This window comes from Narcine bancroftii, chromosome 1, assembly GCF_036971445.1.
Source record: "Narcine bancroftii isolate sNarBan1 chromosome 1, sNarBan1.hap1, whole genome shotgun sequence".
In the NCBI taxonomy this organism is placed as follows: Eukaryota; Metazoa; Chordata; class Chondrichthyes; order Torpediniformes; family Narcinidae; genus Narcine; species Narcine bancroftii.
In genome coordinates, this window is record NC_091469.1 from 273,940,779 (window position 1) to 273,962,017 (window position 21,239).

General features: G+C 42.4%; 1 protein-coding gene and 1 non-coding gene across 4 annotated transcripts in view; one reads left to right on the top strand and one right to left on the bottom strand.

The window, feature by feature from the left end:
• Positions 1–1,527: 1,527 nt before the first annotated feature.
• On the bottom strand, positions 1,528–1,599 carry trnad-guc (transfer RNA aspartic acid (anticodon GUC)). Its single transcript has one exon. It is a non-coding gene; the product is annotated as a tRNA-Asp (tRNA).
• An 811-nt stretch (positions 1,600–2,410) lies between these two features.
• The window catches only part of abtb2b (ankyrin repeat and BTB (POZ) domain containing 2b), a 217,559-nt gene continuing 198,730 nt past the window's right edge, over positions 2,411–21,239 (top strand). The window contains exons 1-2 of one of the 3 annotated variants that reach the window (XM_069899436.1): positions 2,411–3,418; positions 10,631–10,926. In XM_069899436.1, coding sequence (XP_069755537.1) covers positions 2,829–3,418; positions 10,631–10,926 — 886 coding nt within the window. In that variant the 5' untranslated portion in view covers positions 2,411–2,828. The remainder of the gene's footprint in view (positions 3,419–10,630; positions 10,927–21,239) is intronic. The other 2 variants (XM_069899423.1, XM_069899429.1) reach the window with 2 other exon arrangements.

Consider the following 21,239-nt stretch of genomic DNA (forward strand, 5'->3'; position numbering starts at 1 on the left):
CAAGCCGACTTCCCAAAGCTGAAGAGCCAGGATGTGTAGCACAGCAGCGTCAGCGCCTAGTGTGACTTTGTGCTGTGTTGAAAAAAGAATCAGATTCGGTGGGTCTGGACACAATTGCAATCACACATTTATTAACATACAATTTTAGAAGAGCATGTACTTGTAATTGTGTCTCTTCTTTTCTTTGGCTTGGCTTCGCGGACGAAGATTTATGGAGGGGGTAAAAAGTCCACGTCAGCTGCAGGCTCGTTTGTGGCTGACAAGTCCGATGCGGGACAGGCAGACACGATTGCAGCGGTTGCAAGGGAAAATTGGTTGGTTGGGGTTAGGTGTTGGGTTTTTCCTCCTTTGCCTTTTGTCAGTGAGGTGGGCTCTGCGGTCTTCTTCAAAGGAGGTTGCTGCCCGCCAAACTGTGAGGCGCCAAGATGCACGGTTTGAGGCGTTATCAGCCCACTGGCGGTGGTCAATGTGGCAGGCACCAAGAGATTTCTTTAGGCAGTCCTTGTACCTTTTCTTTGGTGCACCTCTGTCACGGTGGCCAGTGGAGAGCTCGCCATATAACACGATCTTGGGAAGGCGATGGTCCTCCATTCTGGAGACGTGACCCATCCAGCGCAGCTGGATCTTCAGCAGCGTGGACTCGATGCTGTCGACCTCTGCCATCTCGAGTACTTCGACGTTAGGGGTGTAAGCGCTCCAATGGATGTTGAGGATGGAGCGGAGACAACGCTGGTGGAAGCGTTCTAGGAGCCGTAGGTGGTGCCGGTAGAGGACCCATGATTCGGAGCCGAACAGGAGTGTGGGTATGACAACGGCTCTGTATACTCTTATCTTTGTGAGGTTTTTCAGTTGGTTGTTTTTCCAGACTCTTTTGTGTAGTCTTCCAAAGGCGCTATTTGCCTTGGCGAGTCTGTTGTCTATCTCATTGTCGATCCTTGCATCTGATGAAATGGTGTACTGTTTAACATTTTCCCACACTTTTATAAATTGTGTACCTACGTGTTCTTGTTAACATTTTGCCACAATCTTCAACAAATTGTGTGTTAATAAAAGCTGCATGTGTGCAAGCACTTGTGTCCAGACCCACCGACATTTGCACACTATACACCTAGTAGCTCTACTGGACCGAACATCACTTTCCCTTGCTGTTTTGACCCAGTGACATGGGTCGCCCGCTTTGGACTGGCCCCACATCAATGCGCTCCACCGCTGATACTACTTATCTTGGCAGTTTGAAGCTGGGTAAGCCTAGACCACATCCCCCCACCCCCTGCCTTTGATGCTTTCACACAGCGCTCAAAAGGCGGATAATACCCGGCTCTCAAGTGCTGTATAAAAGGGGTATTAGACAGGCATATGGATGAAAGAAAAATAGAGAGGATTGCAAGGTAGATTTTTTCTTGGTCGGAATATACAGGTTAGCACAAGTTAGAGGACCAAAAGACTTCTGTGCTCTCGTGTTCTAGGAGAGCAGATCACTTGATGGAATCGCAAGCAGACACGGGGAGACACTGTTCAAAAATGTACCTCCCCGTCGGGGAATTGAACCCCGGTCTCCCGCGTGACAGGCGGGGATACTAACCACTATACTAACGAGGAATTGATACATTAATAGCAGTTCATTGCCCATTCAGAAAATCTGACGGCAGTTTTGGAGCCTGCATGTATTAAATGTAATATCTTCTAGCTCATGCTATTGCATTAATTATTATTCCATATCTGCCTTATATATCCCCACTAATGGTCGCTTCCGTCCATCCCCTCTACAAATATCATTATTGATTCTCATGCACGCAATGCACAAGGAAATGGCTAATTAAAGCCGCTCGATGTGCAGGGCCACTGATCCACATGCTGCACACACGAGGACAACCTGTGGAAAGGTTTATTATTTCGAGGAAGGGGAAGCCGTGGCGGGTCCGAGTCACGCCGCAGGGCCTTGAGCGAACGTATCTGCTCGGTTCTACCCGTCCTCTTTCTCGTGGGTCGACCCCGATCTGGCTTCACGGTCCCATCTCGCAGGATTATCCGGTTCATCGCCACATTTCTGTTAATGGAAGATAGATCTGCAAAAAAAAATTATCTGCCACGTTTCCCGGGACAGTCGATTGCAATTCAAAATATTATTATCGTTAAAGCACTTTAAGTGACTTGAAGCCCTTCTTTTGGAATCTTTTCGTGGTCAAGAGGACGAGCAGATCCAAGATACCAATTCGTTCGGATCCGCGCTCCTGGTCCGAGCTCATCGCTCCGCGTCCTCCTCTTCCAAGACCTTGCGATTGGCCAACGATCGGCGACTAATTTGCATCCTGCCCTGGGATTGGCTGGAGGCGTGTGATAGACGTCCCTGGGATTCTGCCGCTCCGGACTCCGGCTGCGAGCCGAGGGGAGTGAGCGCAGAGCCTCTTTTAATCAGAAGCAATGAATTAAATAAAGGGAGCGGGAGAGGGGGCGGGGGGTTGCAAGGACGCCAGCTGACTCTCTGCAAACGCAATGCTCTTGAAAATGATAAGCGTCGGAACGAGAAGCTGAAGGGCTCGGCACTTGCAGCAAGTTCGGTGAAGGGGCCACGGAGTCAGTCTTGGTGTGAGATCAAAGGGCAAGTGAAAAGTTTGTGGGGTTTTATCTTGCTCCCCACTAAGCTGTCAGGAGTGAGCAGAAGGAGGAGTTTGGCCAAGTTCACCACTTTGGCTCGTGAACTGTTGCAGAGTGGGGCACCGCGCGTCGCGCTCGCTGCGCTGCATGTCTGCGTGGGGGAAAGAGTTGGACAGTCCCCCGGCTGGACGGACTTGGCTTGGACTCGGCGCAGGCACTTCCCAGCTCGCACAATGGCCGGATTGTACAACGGCACCTTGAAGACGCTGGAAGATTTGACTTTGGACTCGGGTTATGGGGCAGGGGATTCCTGCCGGTCTCTCAGCCTGTCTTCCCGGTCGAACTCGCAAGCTTTCCAAGCAGCCCACAACAGGGGGAACTGGTGGTACCTGTCCGGCTCGATGAGCAGCCGCAACAACAGCTGCGATACCGTCAACACCGTCCTGCCCGAGGACCCGGAGGTGAACGAGATCTTCTTCAAATGCCCCCGGCTCCCCGAGCTGGAGGAGTTGCCTTGGACCGACGATGATATTGGGCAGATCCTAAAGCGAGGGAGGGCGGCCGGGGAGTGCGGGAAGCTCTTCTCCCTGGACGCTGTCAGGAGACTGTCGTTCCTGCTCAGGAGAGCGCTGACCAGGATCTCCAGGGAGGCGCAGCGGCTGAGCGTCGTGCACTGCAAGTGCACCAAGTTGGAGGTCCAGAGTGCCATCCGACTCGTCCTGTCCTGGTCCTTGTCCGAAAGCTGCATCGCCGCCTCGGTGAAAGCCCTGTCCCTCTACAACATGAGTGCTGGCGATCGGCTGAGGAAAAGCAAGAGCTCCAGGTACCTCCTCATCAGCCAATGAGCATGCGAAATGAAGTTTAAACTTGCCCAGTGCAGTGTTCTTCTGCGAGCAGACTGGGTGCACTTTACAATCTTGTTCCAAGGTTAAGCAGCTCAAGCGAACCTCTCTGACCTTGGCATTTGTGGAAATTGACAATAATAGAGGGAGACTGCCTCACATAACCTTTTTTTAAGGTATTAAAACTGAGCAAGTGAAATGCTGATTTGCCTGATAGGAAATAATGGGAGAAACTCAGCTGGTCGAACAGTGTAGCAAAGAGAAAGATACATCGCCAACGTTTCAGGCTTGAGCCCTTCATCAAGCCTGATGAAATTCGTTACTTTGTTGTTGCCAGTAAAAGATTTGAATTTTCCAGCTTATCATTTTAGTGGATCGTAAAAATTTACAATATTTTCATTTATTAAATAAAAGTTTGGTCAAGAGATGTTCCCCTTTTTTTCTGTCGGTGGACAGGTGTAAGTTCAAATCGGCAATGATCCCATATGAATATTTATTAACGTTTACCACCTTCCGCAGAGTTGTCTCTGTCCCATCCAACAAACAAATCCTTAATCTCTGTGCATTTTGAAAATCGAGAGACAAATAAATGGTGATAGAAACTATATTTTTTTTGTTGGTACCACTTTTTTTGGAGGGATTTCAGGCATTTATTTGTAATTTTCAGTTTTTACAGGTTAAACTAGAAAAATCAAGTACTGTCATAGTTATTGGGTAACATGAATTTTGCATGGGCAGTTCTCGAATCATGATCTTGTGTGATCACTGGGGGAATTAGCACATAAGAAATAGGAGCAGGAGAAGCCCATCGAGCCTGCTCTGCCATTCAATAAGATCATGGCTGATCTTATTGTAAACAACAGCTTTTGATATGAACATTTCAATATTAACTAGAATGTGGTTATTGCATTGATCCTAATCCATGAGGAGTTAGATTAGTTTGCTCATTGGTCTCACTGTTTCTAAACTAGGACACAATGAGGGGAGAAGTGGCATTGTCCTGAGACTGAGAGAGCAGAAAATGAGATGCTTTTTTTTTTACAAACAGGCTTGGTGTCTTAGTTACCTCTAAATATTTTGCAGAGGAATGTTGCACAAAATGAAACATTTTAAGACACTGGGGCGGGGGGGAAATGTGATGAAGATGTTGGCTTTTACAATAACAGCAAAAAGTTTATTTTTTGGATTCTGCTTCATCTCAGCATAAGGTAGACAGTCAGCACCAGTTTCCCAGGGTAGGAGTACCAAATGCCAGAGGACATCTGTGCACAAGTGAAGTGGGGAAATTTAAAGGAGGTGTGTGTGTTTTTGTATAAACTACAGAGTTGTGGTGCTGGAATGCATTGCCAGGCATGGTGGTGTAGGTTGGAAGAATAGGGGCATTTAAGATACTCTTGGGCTCATAGATGAAAGAAAAATAGAGGGTTATGAGGTAGAGAGGGGGTTTCATTTTATTTTGGTAGGTATGGGTCAGCAAAACATTGTAGGCTGAAGGGCTTGTAATGTACTGTTATGTTTTGTGTTCTATATTACCTATTGTAAAAATGTTGGTATAATTATGTGCACTGGCTTTGGCATGTAACTGTACTGATAAATATTTTCATGTAACAACAAAATATTTTGCTTTCCATTTGTTAAAGGTCTTTTTGGAAGTTCATTTCAATATATAGCACATATTTTAAACAGTATTATTGCAAAAGTGCAACAAATTTTGGAAAACCAGTACCTCCCTTAGACCCTGCCATCTTTCAGAGCAAGATTATCTGCACTTTTAGGTCGTCTTCTGCAAATAAAAAGTTGAATCCAGGTGGAGGGAGCAGTAAACCTGTTGATGTAGAATGAGTACACACTCACTTAACTGTGATGTGAGAGGTTTAGCCTATGAGGAGAGATTGAGTCATCTGGTACTGTTGTCATTGGAATTTAGAAGAATGAGAGAGGATCTTGTAGAAACATAAAATTCTGAAAGGCACAGATAATATAGAGGTAGATAAGTTGTTTCCAGGTAGGGAAGACCAGAACTAGGGGATGTAGCCTCAAGATCCAGGGTAGTAGATTTAGGACAGAGGTGAGAGGAACTATTTTTTCCCTAGAGGGTGGAGAATCTGTGGAAGTCACTGTGCATTGAAGCAGTGGAGGCTACTTCAGTAAATATATTGTAAGACAAAGTTGGATAGATATTTACATAGATGGGGAATTAAGGGATATGGGGGAAAAAGGCAGGTAGATGGAGATAAGCCTGTCAGATCAGCCATGATCTTATTGAATGGTGGAGCAGGCATTAAGGGTCTACTCCTAATTCTAATTCTTATTGTGACTTGTATTGGAAGAGGAATAGGCCAATTAGTCCTTTGCATTTGATCCACCACTGTGATATTTATTGCCAGCTTTGTTCTATTTTCTTTGTATTGTAATGGAAATGTATTAATCATAAATTTCCAATTGCTCTTTGGAGAACTTGCAAGTCTTGGATGTCAAAATGTTTCATACTATCCCTTCTTAAAAGCTTGGCTCCAAATTTTAAAACTATGGCCTCCAAACCCTAGATCTCAATCTTTTCACCCATAGGGTATCTGAAACATTCTCTTACTTACCACAGACAACCTACAACAAATCTACAGATGATCAGTGACCAGGGGTGAAGGGTGACCAGCTCAATCCCCTTTTTCTGACCACTATTAGAATTTTTATTTTGGTGGGAAAATTTATTGAGATTTTTTTGTCATAAATTTACAACCTTATTTCACATTTTACTTTTTAACATCAGTAATTGTGACTGCCGATCACCTACAAAAACCCATTAACCACAGTTTGAGAAATACTACTCTGGATGTTTCCACCAGTGGAAATGGTTTCCTTCTATTACTTCTTCAAGATTCCTATAATGTTCTAAATTCTAGGGAATGTAATCTAGTTTGTCTAATGTAATTTAAGCTCCCATCAGGAATGATTCTGGTCGATCTTTGCATCAAGGTAATTATTACATTTTCTAATTGAAATTTTTTTTTTAAAAAGTACAGGTATGGAAATCTGAAATAAAACCAAAAACACTGGAAATACTTTGCAGGTCAGGCAGAATCTGTGGAAGGGGAAACCTAGTTTTATTTCAGATTAAGCATCCGAACTTCTGAAGGTATTCCATTTGTAATTTATCTAGAATTTTGTGCAGTTGCAAGTTATCAAAATATAAATGTCAAACTTTTGTCAACTACGTTAGTTATTTTCTGTTGCAGTTCCTGATGTGTGTATATGACCCTCACCTCCAAAAAAATGCACATAGAGACTTAATTATATCTTTCCAGTATTTGGAAAGTAATTTGAAACAATTTTAGGTCAAAAGTGGATGACTCAAAAATTTGTCAACACAAGATCCATGAGCCACAATCTTTTCACTTCAAGTAATATCTTTTTGAAATTGTATGCTTCCATCAGCACAGCTAATGAGGTCGCTCTTTGTGTCACTGGCAAACATGATTGATATAAAGTTGTACAGTACATCTGAATGAAAAATGTTAATAGATGAGTTTCCAACAGATGTGTTCTGCCAATATGCATGTTGATAATTTGGCTTCATTACCTTTGACTTCATATTCAGATAGCAGTTTCCAATTAGATGCTTTAATCAAATACTAATGCAAGCTCAGTTAAATAATATTATTAAACAGGCCCATAACTGTTAAAATAAAAAGTCAGGCTTGTCATTCGTGGCACATCCTTAAAAATCAATACCACGATGAAGGGCTCAAGCCTGAAACTCTTTACCTTTGCTACATGAAGTACTGTACACTGCTTGACTCTGCCTAGTTTCTCCAGCACACTGTGGGTTTTTTTTTACTTTAAAGATTCATGCTGCTTTTGGATCAACTGGAAAATTTCAAACTGTATGTTCAACCTTTTCGTCATAGATCCAAATAATATTGTATGGCAGGGATATCCCTGGCTTTCCCCTTTCATACCTTTCCTTTCAGTTAAGTGTTGGGTGCAGTTTTGCAATTGAAATGAAAAGCCCCCAAATTTTTTTTTAAATGTTGGAGGAACTCAGATTTTCATTATTCCCACCTATTTCCTTAGTAACTAGTGAGAATCATTTTGGAGTTCAATTGAGATAAGGGGAAGGTAAACTTCAAGGCAGTTAATGGTAGTATACTCAAGAGTGGAAGATCAGGGAGACCTTGGGGGTCCAAAGCCATAGATCTCTTAAGGCTGCCACGCAGGTTGATAGGATAATTAAGAAGGCCTATGTTGGGTTTCATTAATGAGGGGATTGAGTTTAGGAGTCGTGAAGCAATGTTGCAGCTCTGTAAATCTCTGGTGTGACCACACTGAGAATATTGTGATCAGATCTGGCCAACTCATTACAGGAAAGATGTGGAAGCTATGGAAAGGGTGCAGAAAAGATGAACCAGGATATTGCCTGGATTGGAAAATGGTTCTTGTGAGGCAAGCTTAACAGAGCTATAGTTTTTCTCTTTGGAATGAGGAAGGATGAAAGATGACTTGAGGTCTGCAAGATTATGAGAGGCATAGACAGGGATGCAGAGCTGCTGGAGCTCACCGGAGCACTGCTCTGGCACCTCTTTTTTTTTTTAAAAAAAAAAGGCAAAATAAACAAGCATGGAATTTAACAGTGGCTGCATATTAAATACAGGCAGGATCAGTGTCATGGCTCCAATCCCCCCCCCCTGATGAGCACTATTCTGGACATACGAGGAACCTGTTTCTTCCATGACTGGTTAACCCTACCTCGTCTGACTGTTCACTCTCAATTATGGCCAAGGCCATTTCTTACGAGACCTCCTTGTCACCATTTATTTTGACACATTGGCCACCCTTGCAATAGGTCCTATTTTGCATGGATACACCTGTGTGCCCCCCCCCCCCCCAGGTTACCCTAATTCCCCTCCATTAGATATGTTCTGAAACCAACGGAATACAGGGGATTTTATGGAGGTGGGTGTTGGCATGGTGAATGGGGAAAGGGGGTGTGCCTGACAGGGGAAAAAAAACACAAATAAAAATTAGGATTTTTGATCATTTTTGGTGAGCTCCCAAACCTTAAATAAAAAAGTTCATAGACAAGGTAGACAATCAGCACCTTTTTGCAAGGGCAGGAGTAGCAAACACAAAAGGATATTTGTACAAAATGTAGGGAGGAAAGTTTAGGGGACATATCAGTGGTAAGTTGTTTTTAGGGTTAGGGTTTGGCGGCCTGGAATGCATTGCCAGAGGTGATTGTTGAGGCTGGAACAATATGGGTATTTAAGAGACACTTAGACAGTCATGTGGTTGAAAGAAAAATAAAGGGTTATGAGATCAGCAGATATAGGATGGCACAAGATCATGGGCTGAAGGACTTGAACTGTGCTGTAATGTTCTATGTTCTAATTAGTATTGAAGCTTTTTCACTGTTTATTGAGTTATGATGGTTAATTAGATATATTTACTATTTCACCAAGTCTCCTGGTTTGATCTTTAATTCCAAAACTGAGTGGAGGGTCAGTGATATCTGTGTGTAGCCAAAGGGGAATCCAGGAAACTCTTTGACTCGGGTCCTATGTGATAAGCTGGGTGAAGTAGAAGAGAAGGGAATCTGACCGAAGTGGTCAATTGGCTCCAACAATGGATCAGTTGACAGAAAGCAAGGGTCATGGTTGCAGGATGATTTTATAATTAGATGTCTGTTACCAGTGGTTTTCCATATGGTGCCCAGTACGTTTTGGAACGTATGTAATGATTCAGACCCAAATATTAAGGCAACGATAAACACGTTTGCAGTTGATACAAAAAATTGACAATAGCAAGTAAAACTTTGGACTGCAGGAAGATATTGTTTGGCAGAAAAATGGCAAATGGAATTTAATCTGGCAAAATGTGAGGTTATGCATCTGAAGAGAAACTACAAAGTAGGAGAATTTATAATAAATGGCAGATTACTAACTGGTGTGGAGTAACAGAAGGACCTTGTGAGTGTTTGTCCACCGATTGTCTACAGGACCATTTTATGAGGTGGTTTTAAAAAAAACTCAAACAATTTATTGTTATGAACACGTCACAAAATTTATTGTTGGAAACATTTATATAAACCTGCTTACAAAATAAATAAAAACAGTGCAAAAAAAAAAGTCTAAGTAAGGAAATGTCTGTGGTTCGCTGTTGAGGAATCTCATGGCAGAGGGGAAGAAGTTATGCTGCTGAGTGCTCATCTTCAGGCTCCTGTGCCCTTTTCCCCGATGGTAGCAGAGTGAGGGGGGCATGGTCTGCGTGGTGCTAAGGCACAGAATCAAGGCTTGGTGTTACACTGGATCTGTATCTAACACTTGTTAAGCCACAGTTTGAGTACTGTGTACAGTTTTGCACACCATGATGCACTGAAGAGCATTCAGAGGAGATCATGCAAATTGTAGTGATGAGGGTAGATTGGAAAATCTAGGCTGTTTTCTTCAGAAGAAATGAGGCCGAGGGGGAAATTCAACTGAGGTAATGTAGCGGCAGCTACACTGAAATAACACACAACCAGACAGATTGAGCTCAGTGAGCAGAACTGATTTATTGCAGGCTGCCTGGCTGGCCTTATACTCCCAGCCCGGACCTGGGGTTGCTGATGTCACCAGGGTGTCACGTGGGTCCCCAAGCACGGGCTTCTGAGCCCGGTGGTAAGGTCAAAGGGGAACCCCCCCCCCCCGACGGCGCCATTTTGGCTGGCTGCCCTGCCGCATGAGTTAGAAGCAGGGCCGGTTCACCTGCCTAACAGCGTGCCACCACAGTAAATAGAATTAGGAGGTGGCCTAGTCTGTGCAAGTCAGAAGGATCTATTTATCTTGGGAGAAGGGACACAAAAAAACCATGGGGCATGGCACAAGAGGAGTCATTTCTTAATGCAGTAATTACAATGGGTCTGGAGCTCACTGCCTGAAGAGGGTTGAGGACCTCGTGCTTCATGGTGGGATTAGATTGGCAGCTCTTATGTACATGACGCAACAACAGTGGATTTTCTGTGTTGTAAATTTTCTATCATTTGATAATTGTGTAAGCAAGAACAAATAATGAAAAATGGGCGAGTTTTCAGAATTGAAATAATTTCCAGAAGCTGAGCGACACGTGCTTTTTTTTTATATATTTGGAGCTCTGCTGCTCTCATTCATGCTGATCTGAGTTGTAATGAGATGTTAACGTGACTTCATCAATGCTTTCAGGTGTGGCCTTACTCTCTCAGTGGGACGCTTCTTTAGATGGATGGTGGATACTAGAGTTTCCGTTCGCATCCACGAGTATGCTGCTATCTCTTTGGCTGCCTGCATGGAGAGTCTGCTGGAGGAGATTGGAATCCGAGTGGCAGCCGGGCATGGCTGGGAAGGAGGAAATGGCGGCATACATGACAGCAGGCAAGAGCTGTCAACAGAAATGCTGGAGATGTGCATCAACAATGATGCTGAGCTTTGGGGAGTCCTGCAGCCATACGAACATCTCATCTGTGGCAAGAATGCCAATGGTAAGGAGAGGAAAACTTGTGATGTTCAAGCTCATTTTTATGTGTTTTTTTTTTTTTTTTGCTTCTATTTTCCTATTAAATGGTAAAAACAACAAAATTATAAAGCATTTTCGAATACCCTGGCTTCTAGCAGACTTTCCTGAATCTGCAGAAGCTTTAATAGAATACTATTCAGTCGAGGAGACTAACTTAGTATTTTTTTTAAAAAGTGATTGATTTTATTCAGTGTTTTAGTTGTGGGGAATAATTTATGAGTATGCTATGGTTTTTTAAACAGTCTTCGCAATAATTTCCCTTCGATAATGTTCACACTTGCCCTCAGTAGTGGCTGTTCGAACAGGGAGGACGTTTACACGAAAAAACTTGAGTTGCGGTGACTCTCAGCATTGACGTTGTTCTATTCATTTAGCCCATTGTTACAGACCGTCTACAGTTTGGGTTAGACTGCAGGCAGTCCACAAATACGTCTAGGGCCGCACATTCCGGTTCCGAACTTTTTACAGCCTGTGTTGTGGGAAATTTTTGAAAATTTCCCTTGTGCAGCGACTGTGTGTATATTTAAAATGACCATGTGGTTGCTCAAGAAAATTCACATTTGTTTTTTTTTTATCCCCCCATTGTTAATTTTATTTCAACGCCTTAGCAAAAGGCCAAGGTTTAAGGTGCAAAGCAGAGAGATTAAATAAAATGGGTAATGTGAGAAGGGGTACTGATAAGCAGTGTGGCCACATCTGTATTTTGTAAAATAATAAACACAGTGAGAATTGAGTCCTGACTTTTGCAACAGAGTGTGTCCACAGAAGTGGGGGGGGGGGGGGGGGGGGGGGGAGGAGATGCAATTCAGTTCTGTGCACAATTGGCAGGCAGAGAACATTCTTGAACTGTTTCCAACTTGAATGACGCTCCAAAATAATCTACAAGAAACTGAAACATGCAGCGAGCACGACTGCTCCCCGGGGGCACACACCCTTGCAAGACCGAGAGATGGTATCAGCTGTAACTGGAATCTTTCTCCCTTGGGAGTTGTAGATCTGAGGATTAATATTTAATTATTGTTGACAGCCTGAAGTTGATTTTATTTTTAAATGGCTGTGGGAGAAATGTGGGTGAGTGCTCGACATTGGCAGTGCTCTTCCTCTCCTTATAGTTTGCTTTTCTTTGAAGTAAGAAGCATGCAAATCAGGTATTTATGCTTGAGACTCAAAGGCCATTTAAACTGTGTAATGTTTCAAACCCCTGATGACATTTTGGTGTGTGAGAGACGTGATTTAAAAAGAATTGTAGGTTTAATAAAGGAATATAATATTTCAACTAATATAATGGTGTATAATACAAAGCTTTGCATGTTTACATTTGACTTTAAATTATTTGATTACTGCTGGTCGTGCGTGGCTTTAACTGTCTTGAAATATTCAAGCAAAATTATTTATTGAAGCAATATAAAAAGATCATTCTTTGCAATTTGAAAAGTGCGATAGTATTTTTTATACTCTAAAATATGTGTTCTGAAACAGAACACTGATTACAAAGGTGAGTGTAATAAATAGTCCTGTTTATTAGAGGAAATTATAGTCATGCTAAAGGTAAAATTGTGTTTTTGATGTATTTAGGAATAGTCAAGCTATTATGGTTCGCATGGGGTCAGAATTATTTTTCTCTAGGAAGTTTGAAACTGATTAAAATGGTTCCTTATTCAATGATTCCAGTTACATTCGGCTTGAATATGTAAATTCCACAGGGCAGTGATTTTGAGTTGCCACTAAAATGAGCAACATTTAGAAATGGAAACAAAAGCACACGGATCGCAATAATGTTAAAATTTTTCATAGGAAATATAATGATGGCTGAGAGGACCTTAGAAATGTGACTATTCATTCCAGATTTTTTTTAAAGCAGTAGGAACTACTAGGTTTTGGGTTAAATAATTCACTGGAATTTTCTCTACAAAAAAAAGGCAATTAAATTCTATCTTTTTTTACTACAGACTTGAAGTTGTTGAAATAGTTCTGCTTATCGGATTTAATCTTGTTGCAGTTGTTGATTGACTTACAGTACCAAGCTTGGATGTAGAGAGGAAAAAAAATGTGAAATTGCCAACAGACAGCTACAAAAGGTTTAGCAATGGTTGTGACTTCATTTGAATTATCGGCCTTTAGAAGTCTTTTGTTGCATACTTAAAAACCAATTATGTCAAATGAAGCTTTTGAAATACCTGCTTCCTAAATGGGCGATTAAGTTAGTTCAGATCCTCACGCAAGAAATTTGCAAAATTCAACTTGCTGGTACTGCCCAATATTTAAACTTCCTCTCAGAAAATGTGAAGTGATTTTGCTTCAGCCTTGATGTTATTTCTTATTGTTTGCAGCCACCACTGATAATAGATTAATCTATTGATTAGAATTTTTCTATTAACCCAAAGCCTAATCATTGTGGAGGATCTAACAAATAAGCTGCAGAGTGATGCTATTACATCAAAGGTGAAAGAACAACTAACAGCAAATTCATAGTGGATAATAGCCAAAAGAATGAAATTGCTGCAGATAAATTCACATTCAAGAAGCGATGAAACATAGAGACAGGCCATTTGGCCAATCGAGTCTATATTGACACATTTTTACACTAAGCCTACACTCATCCAATGTATTCTCACAACATTCCCATCAGCTCTTCCACTCCAACACTTCCCGCACCCCCCCCCCCCCCCCCCCATGACTGGTTTATCTGAATTTGTTTTTCTTCATACTAAGGAGAAATATAGTGAAGTCGTACAAACACAGTCATTGGGTAGAACTGTTACAGGAATGGACATTAAAGAGGATTCGCTTACAACAGCACAACTATGGTGGGAAGTGAATAACTTGCGTGGATGAAGTGTGTTTTGAGGTTAAGGCATTTAGTGTGTAAAATAGCTGCATCTAATTCTGTTACACCTGACGTACAAATATTTGAGTAAACATTCCAATATCTTTTTATTTTACATACTTCCTTCACTTCTCAGTTTATATCCTGAGTGCACAAGATATTTTTGAAGGTGGTGGAGCTGGATAACTTCTTGCCAGGAATAGTTAATAACCCCAATTAAATTTAAGGTTAGCGGTCTCTTTTTTTAAAACAGTTATCACCTTTTAAACGGGGTTATTAACCTGATAGTCCCTGCACAAAGATGAAGATGTTTCTTTATATTTCATTGTACATAAACACAGGGGCCCTCGAAATTACAGGGTCCATAGCCTTTGTTACTCTCACTACGACATTAATCCGGCCCCGTATGTTAAACTGAAGCCTAGTTTATATTTTTCTGTGGGTTAAAAATATGTGATAGCTATGTAAAAGGAACAGGTTACTTGTTCACATTCATTTATTAATCAGTATTCCTGTAGAAAATACAACTCAGTCATCTGGTCATTATCCCATTCATCTTTCCCAGCTCAAAATTGACAAGATTTGTTAAATTATTTAAAAGTTCTTCGCAATCAATCAAATGATTTAAAAGCTTTTCAGCTCTACAAGTTATTTTTCTTTGTGTTAGCCTTGCAGTAACGGTACTATCAAGTTAAACTCTGCGCCCAACACTGAAATGGAACAGCAACAAAAATACTAGCCATTCTAGCAAGAAGTATTTTTGTTAAAATAACCAGAAAAATCTTTGCACCCATAATCAATACCACATTCTAAAGATAAACTGTGGTATCTATGATCCTGTCTGATGGATCAAACGGTAGAACGAAGGGAAAATTTCCAGCTGTTTTGTGATAATTTTCGCCAGGTTCAACCCTTCAATAGCCTTAACTGCACCATGATCAACCCTCACCCTGAGTCTCTCTTTCCCTCCCTCTCTGTCTCCTTTCCTCCAGCTCCCCACCCCTCTCTTTGCTCTCCATTCAGAGAGCAATCCCCTCCTTCTATCACTTCTCAGCTTTTCCTCTCCTACCCTCCCACCTGCACACACCTGTGACCTCCTACTTGTTAGCCTGTGCTCTTCCCCCTGACTCTTCATCCACCCTCTCCTCCCTCCACTATTTTTGCTTATACATTGACAAAGGGTTCAGCCCCTGTACGTCCAATAGATGCTGTGTGACCTGCTGAGTTATTTCCAGCACATTTGTGTATTTCACTTGACCCCGGCATCTGCAGATTTTCTTGTTTAACTTCTTACCATATTTTTGTTTCCAGTGTTAATATTGACCATGATACACAGGAGCAAAAGAATTCTGAAACCTAAGTTGTCTGGTAGTGATTTAATTTTTGTGAAGCATTTGATTTTGTTGGCAACTCATGCAGATGTTTGGTAGTCACTGGAAGCTCAATATGCAAGGTCGTTGTTCTGATGCTTTAAGGAGTTCTATCCAGAGTCCAAAGTCTCAGGTTGAGCAACATCCTGTGCTGCGTAGTCTCAGTCCCACACATTATATTTTGCACCAGTGGCTCTCGGGAAGATTGCTCAAAGATTTTGCTTCCTCTGGAGGAGTGTGAGAAGATGGGATTTGTCTCCATTCAAATTTACAGTTGTAAAGCAGACTGACTCTGTCCAGATGCACATCAATTATTGTACTTTTTTTAAAGCCATGGTACAGCCTTGAGTTTTTCTTTAGCTTTCTAACAGAGTTGTGCACATTTTTTGTAACTAACTGAAGTAGTGGAACCAGATTTGTACAAGTGCTTCCCGTAATCAAATAAACAGCACGAGGACATTTTTTTCTCTATTCCAATTGATAAAGCTGTTTAACAACCTTAAAATGTTTTGACTTTGTTCTTATAAAGTAAAATGTTGTTGATGTTAAAGAAAGCTCATTCCAGATGGTTTGAAAGAGGCATAGTAAAAGCTGGCAAAGATCCCTGCTTTGCATCATTTCTCTTTGGGGTGATAGCATCTGGGTTTGATGAATGATTTTATTCATTCAGTGTTCTGATTTCATGTTCTGTACCATGATAAGGATTCTGTGTATTGATCAAACTTCTGAGAATAGAGTGTTCAATGCCTATGATGTATCCCTATGGAAATTATTTAAATTTTGCCATTTTCTTCAAGCTAAAAGCTGTATTAACTCATGGGTCATTAATAATGAACATTTCAAATTAATTAGCTTTCTTAAGATGGGTTTTTTAGTGTTTGATTTAAGATTATTTTGTTGTCATGGAATAAAACAGAAAATGTGATATTACACAAAATTTCCTTTAGTCTGTTGTAAGGGAGACGGTTATCCAGTGCCCCTCACAGCCAGAGAAAGAGAAGCAAAAGAGAGTCCTCTGGGGTCATTGAATATCCAGGCCTTGGCTTCCAGCACTCCTGCAGTCACACAGCCTGAACCATCAACAACCAGAGCTCCAGATGCACACACCTGAAATGATCAGAAAGCCTCCAGGGCCCTCTCATATCCAGGTTCTGATCCCCGCTACCCCTTCAGCAGGCTCGAGTCAGACTGGCTGGAACAAAATGGTGAAAATCTGGAAAAACAGAAAATGCCAGAAGCTGTCAGCAGATCAAGGCCCCTCTCAAAAGCACTGGAGAAGGTTGCCAATGGTGATTGTACACTTTGCATCAAAGCTGTGTTACGGGTCTTCTGCTATGAGTTGGTTTAATGGCCTGAAGATTCTCCTTGATTGCACTGGGTTTCCTCTTCCCACTGTACTGGAAGGAATACAAGATACCCCTGTACGCTGATGATGTGAAAATAAGTGGAAGGTGAAAGTGTGTGGAGATTTGGACTGTGGCAAGATTAGAGCCTGTGAATAGGCAGGAACTTGGCAAATGGAATTTAATGTAGGATGCTTAGCCTATTTTTTTTTCCTTTGTTCAAGAATGGAAATGGGAATAATCCAGGAATCCTTGGGTCAGTAATTGTCACATCAGTGGTTGGGAACTATTGGAGAGGACACCAGGATTTGTACAGGGCTGATCTTGCACATTTGACGGAGAGTTTTTTTGAGGGGGTGACGAAGGTACTTCAGGCTAGGGCAGTGGATGTTGCCTTCATGAACCAAAGCATTTTGACAAAAGTCCCTCATGGTAGGCAGATCTTAAAAGGAAAAGATGCAGTTGATAATTTTGATTCAGAGTTGCCTTGGTCAGATAAAACAGAGCAGTGGTGGAAGGGTGTTATTCTGGTTGGAAATCTGTGGCCAGTGATGTTCCAACCGGGATTGATGCTGGAACTCCTACTTGGATGAAAAAGTAGATAGGTAAATGACACAAAAATTGATGGATACCTATTTCTTGAATAAGAGGAATGGCTAATCATGAATATTTAAAAAAATGTTTTATTCATTGATTCACATGTTCTGGACTTTCAAAATTTATCGGTGATTCTCAAGGTCAAATTAGAACCTTGCCCTTTAATTGTTTTATTTAGATTCAAAAGATGATGTTTGATTGACTTCAACTCAAAACCAAATTTCATCTTTTACTTCATTGATAGCCAGACATGCAATTTTGATTAAATGTAAAGACAATATTCCACCTATACGCACATCTGAGACTAGAAAAAATTAGATATGCTATTAAAGTTTCTAATATTAACTTCCAAAACAGGTGGGACCCATTTATAGACTATTATCATAACCTAAAGAATTAGGGTTGTTTAGATGCTTTGGTGCTGTGCTGTCTGGTTCCAGGTGGGTATTGCTTGGTTCCCACAGGTGGGTATTGCTTGGTTCCCACAGGTGGGTATTGCTTGGTTCCCACAGGTGGGTATTGCTTGGTTCCCACAGGTGGGTATCGCTTGGTTCCCACAGGTGGGTATCGCTTGGTTCCCACAGGTGGGTATCGCTTGGTTCCCACAGGTGGGTATCGCTTGGTTCCCACAGGTGGGTATCGCTTGGTTCCCACAGGTGGGTATCGCTTGGTTCCCACAGGTGGGTATCGCTTGGTTCCCACAGGTGGGTATCGCTTGGTTCCCACAGGTGGGTATCGCTTGGTTCCCACAGGTGGGTATCGCTTGGTTCCCACAGGTGGGTATCGCTTGGTTCCCACAGGTGGGTATCGCTTGGTTCCCACAGGTGGGTATCGCTTGGTTCCCACAGGTGGGTATCGCTTGGTTCCCACAGGTGGGTATCGCTTGGTTCCCACAGGTGGGTATCGCTTGGTTCCCACAGGTGGGTATCGCTTGGTTCCCACAGGTGGGTATCGCTTGGTTCCCACAGGTGGGTATCGCTTGGTTCCCACAGGTGGGTATCGCTTGGTTCCCACAGGTGGGTATCGCTTGGTTCCCACAGGTGGGTATCGCTTGGTTCCCACAGGTGGGTATCGCTTGGTTCCCACAGGTGGGTATCGCTTGGTTCCCACAGGTGGGTATCGCTTGGTTCCCACAGGTGGGTATCGCTTGGTTCCCACAGGTGGGTATCGCTTGGTTCCCACAGGTGGGTATCGCTTGGTTCCCACAGGTGGGTATCGCTTGGTTCCCACAGGTGGGTATCGCTTGGTTCCCACAGGTGGGTATCGCTTGGTTCCCACAGGTGGGTATCGCTTGGTTCCCACAGGTGGGTATCGCTTGGTTCCCACAGGTGGGTATCGCTTGGTTCCCACAGGTGGGTATCGCTTGGTTCCCACAGGTGGGTATCGCTTGGTTCCCACAGGTGGGTATCGCTTGGTTCCCACAGGTGGGTATCGCTTGGTTCCCACAGGTGGGTATCGCTTGGTTCCCACAGGTGGGTATCGCTTGGTTCCCACAGGTGGGTATCGCTTGGTTCCCACAGGTGGGTATCGCTTGGTTCCCACAGGTGGGTATCGCTTGGTTCCCACAGGTGGGTATCGCTTGGTTCCCACAGGTGGGTATCGCTTGGTTCCCACAGGTGGGTATCGCTTGGTTCCCACAGGTGGGTATCGCTTGGTTCCCACAGGTGGGTATCGCTTGGTTCCCACAGGTGGGTATCGCTTGGTTCCCACAGGTGGGTATCGCTTGGTTCCCACAGGTGGGTATCGCTTGGTTCCCACAGGTGGGTATCGCTTGGTTCCCACAGGTGGGTATCGCTTGGTTCCCACAGGTGGGTATCGCTTGGTTCCCACAGGTGGGTATCGCTTGGTTCCCACAGGTGGGTATCGCTTGGTTCCCACAGGTGGGTATCGCTTGGTTCCCACAGGTGGGTATCGCTTGGTTCCCACAGGTGGGTATCGCTTGGTTCCCACAGGTGGGTATCGCTTGGTTCCCACAGGTGGGTATCGCTTGGTTCCCACAGGTGGGTATCGCTTGGTTCCCACAGGTGGGTATCGCTTGGTTCCCACAGGTGGGTATCGCTTGGTTCCCACAGGTGGGTATCGCTTGGTTCCCACAGGTGGGTATCGCTTGGTTCCCACAGGTGGGTATCGCTTGGTTCCCACAGGTGGGTATCGCTTGGTTCCCACAGGTGGGTATCGCTTGGTTCCCACAGGTGGGTATCGCTTGGTTCCCACAGGTGGGTATCGCTTGGTTCCCACAGGTGGGTATCGCTTGGTTCCCACAGGTGGGTATCGCTTGGTTCCCACAGGTGGGTATCGCTTGGTTCCCACAGGTGGGTATCGCTTGGTTCCCACAGGTGGGTATCGCTTGGTTCCCACAGGTGGGTATCGCTTGGTTCCCACAGGTGGGTATCGCTTGGTTCCCACAGGTGGGTATCGCTTGGTTCCCACAGGGAACCCACCTTTGGGTGGGTTTTTTGATGTACTTTGATGTATTATTACCAATATGCTCTGGATTTTTGAATTGTGTTCATATTTGGAAAAACAAAATCCTTTTATTTTAATTATATTGTACATTGTATTGTTTATACTTTAAATATTAATTAAAATATTTTTAAAAGAAAAAATATCTTATTTAGCTTTTAGAAGAATGAAAGGATGATCTTATTGAAGAAACGTATGAGATTGCAAAGGAGCATGACAAGGTAGCTCAAGATTTCCCCACTGAAGATCCTCCATGATCATATTGAATGAAGGGCCGTGATCAGCTTCAGTTCTTATTTTCTTATATATCCTTGTGTGCAGTTGTCCTGATCTTGAAATCTGGTACTTAAAGTGCAATGCAAATAATGTTTCCATTTATTTTTTAAAAATCCTCATTTCAAAAGCATTGTTCTAGGAACGTCTTCACCCATAAACTACAGGCAGACATGGCCATTTTTAATCGGCATTTGGAGTTTCCACTCATTACACCTGTTTGTAAGGGGGCAAAACTAATTTTTAAAATTAAGTTCGAATTTTTTGATACAGGGACTTGTGTTTCAAACTCAGCATCAAACCTAGTCTAGTAAATAGTTTAATGCAACTTTTAAACCTTGGGCTCATTTCAAATCTAGTTACAAGCAGACAGTGATTGAAGGTATTTGTATTTTGTGAATGAACTTGTTTTCAATGAAAGTTTACCAGCTTTATAATAGGTTGTGACAAAGCAGATGTACACTAAACTCCTGTTATCGAGAATTCAAGCAACTGGCAAAAAATAAAAACAATAAATAGGTTTAAAAAAAACATAAGTTTAAAATTGACATGCCTCCTTGTTTGTTTGCTATCTCAAGAAACTGGAACATTCACTTATCAGGCATCCACCAATCCCCATAGATGCCAAATACCAGGGGTTTTCTTTATTACACAATGATTTAAAACCACTATTGTGTGACTAATATATGTGCAAGAAAAAAATACAAACAAATTTCAGTTTACCCAATAAGGTAAGTGATAGATTTTAGTTTACAGTTGTATTCCAAAGCACAGAAAATAGTGTTGATTGCACCTTTGAATTTCTAAAACACAACTTCTTGCATTAGAAAGGGTCCACAGTAAGGAACATCAGACATTTTTATTGGATGTGGTAATGTTCAAAAGGAAGTTTGTGGCTACCCTCCCACAGTACAAACCCAATGGTCTAACAATTAACCACCATTACAGAAAATAGCTGAAACCTAAACATAACCTCACCCAGTTTTTAAATCTCACCACAGATCACATATTTTCCCTGTCACTCCTAGAAAAGCAAAAACTGAACACAGTGATGAATTAAGCTGGTCGCAGATTAGTGTTACCGTTTTGCTTCAAAACAATTATTTTTGAAATTGAATGGCAATTAACAAAGTTGGTTTTAAATGCTTTTTTCAAATAATTTCTTTTTAAATACTTGAGTGACTCATGAAGCTAATTTTGTGCATTGGCTGACTGATCAAATATTTCTGAATTGGATTAAATGGCCTTTATTTTTAATTGATCTCTAAAGCAATTGTGCGGTCACAAGCTGGTCAAGAGACCATGAATAAATATCACCATCTAATTGTAATGACGTAAAAATACCTTTAAATTAGGAGTCTTAATATTTGTTATTATTGCAATTGCCAGATTGTTTAGCGTGGTA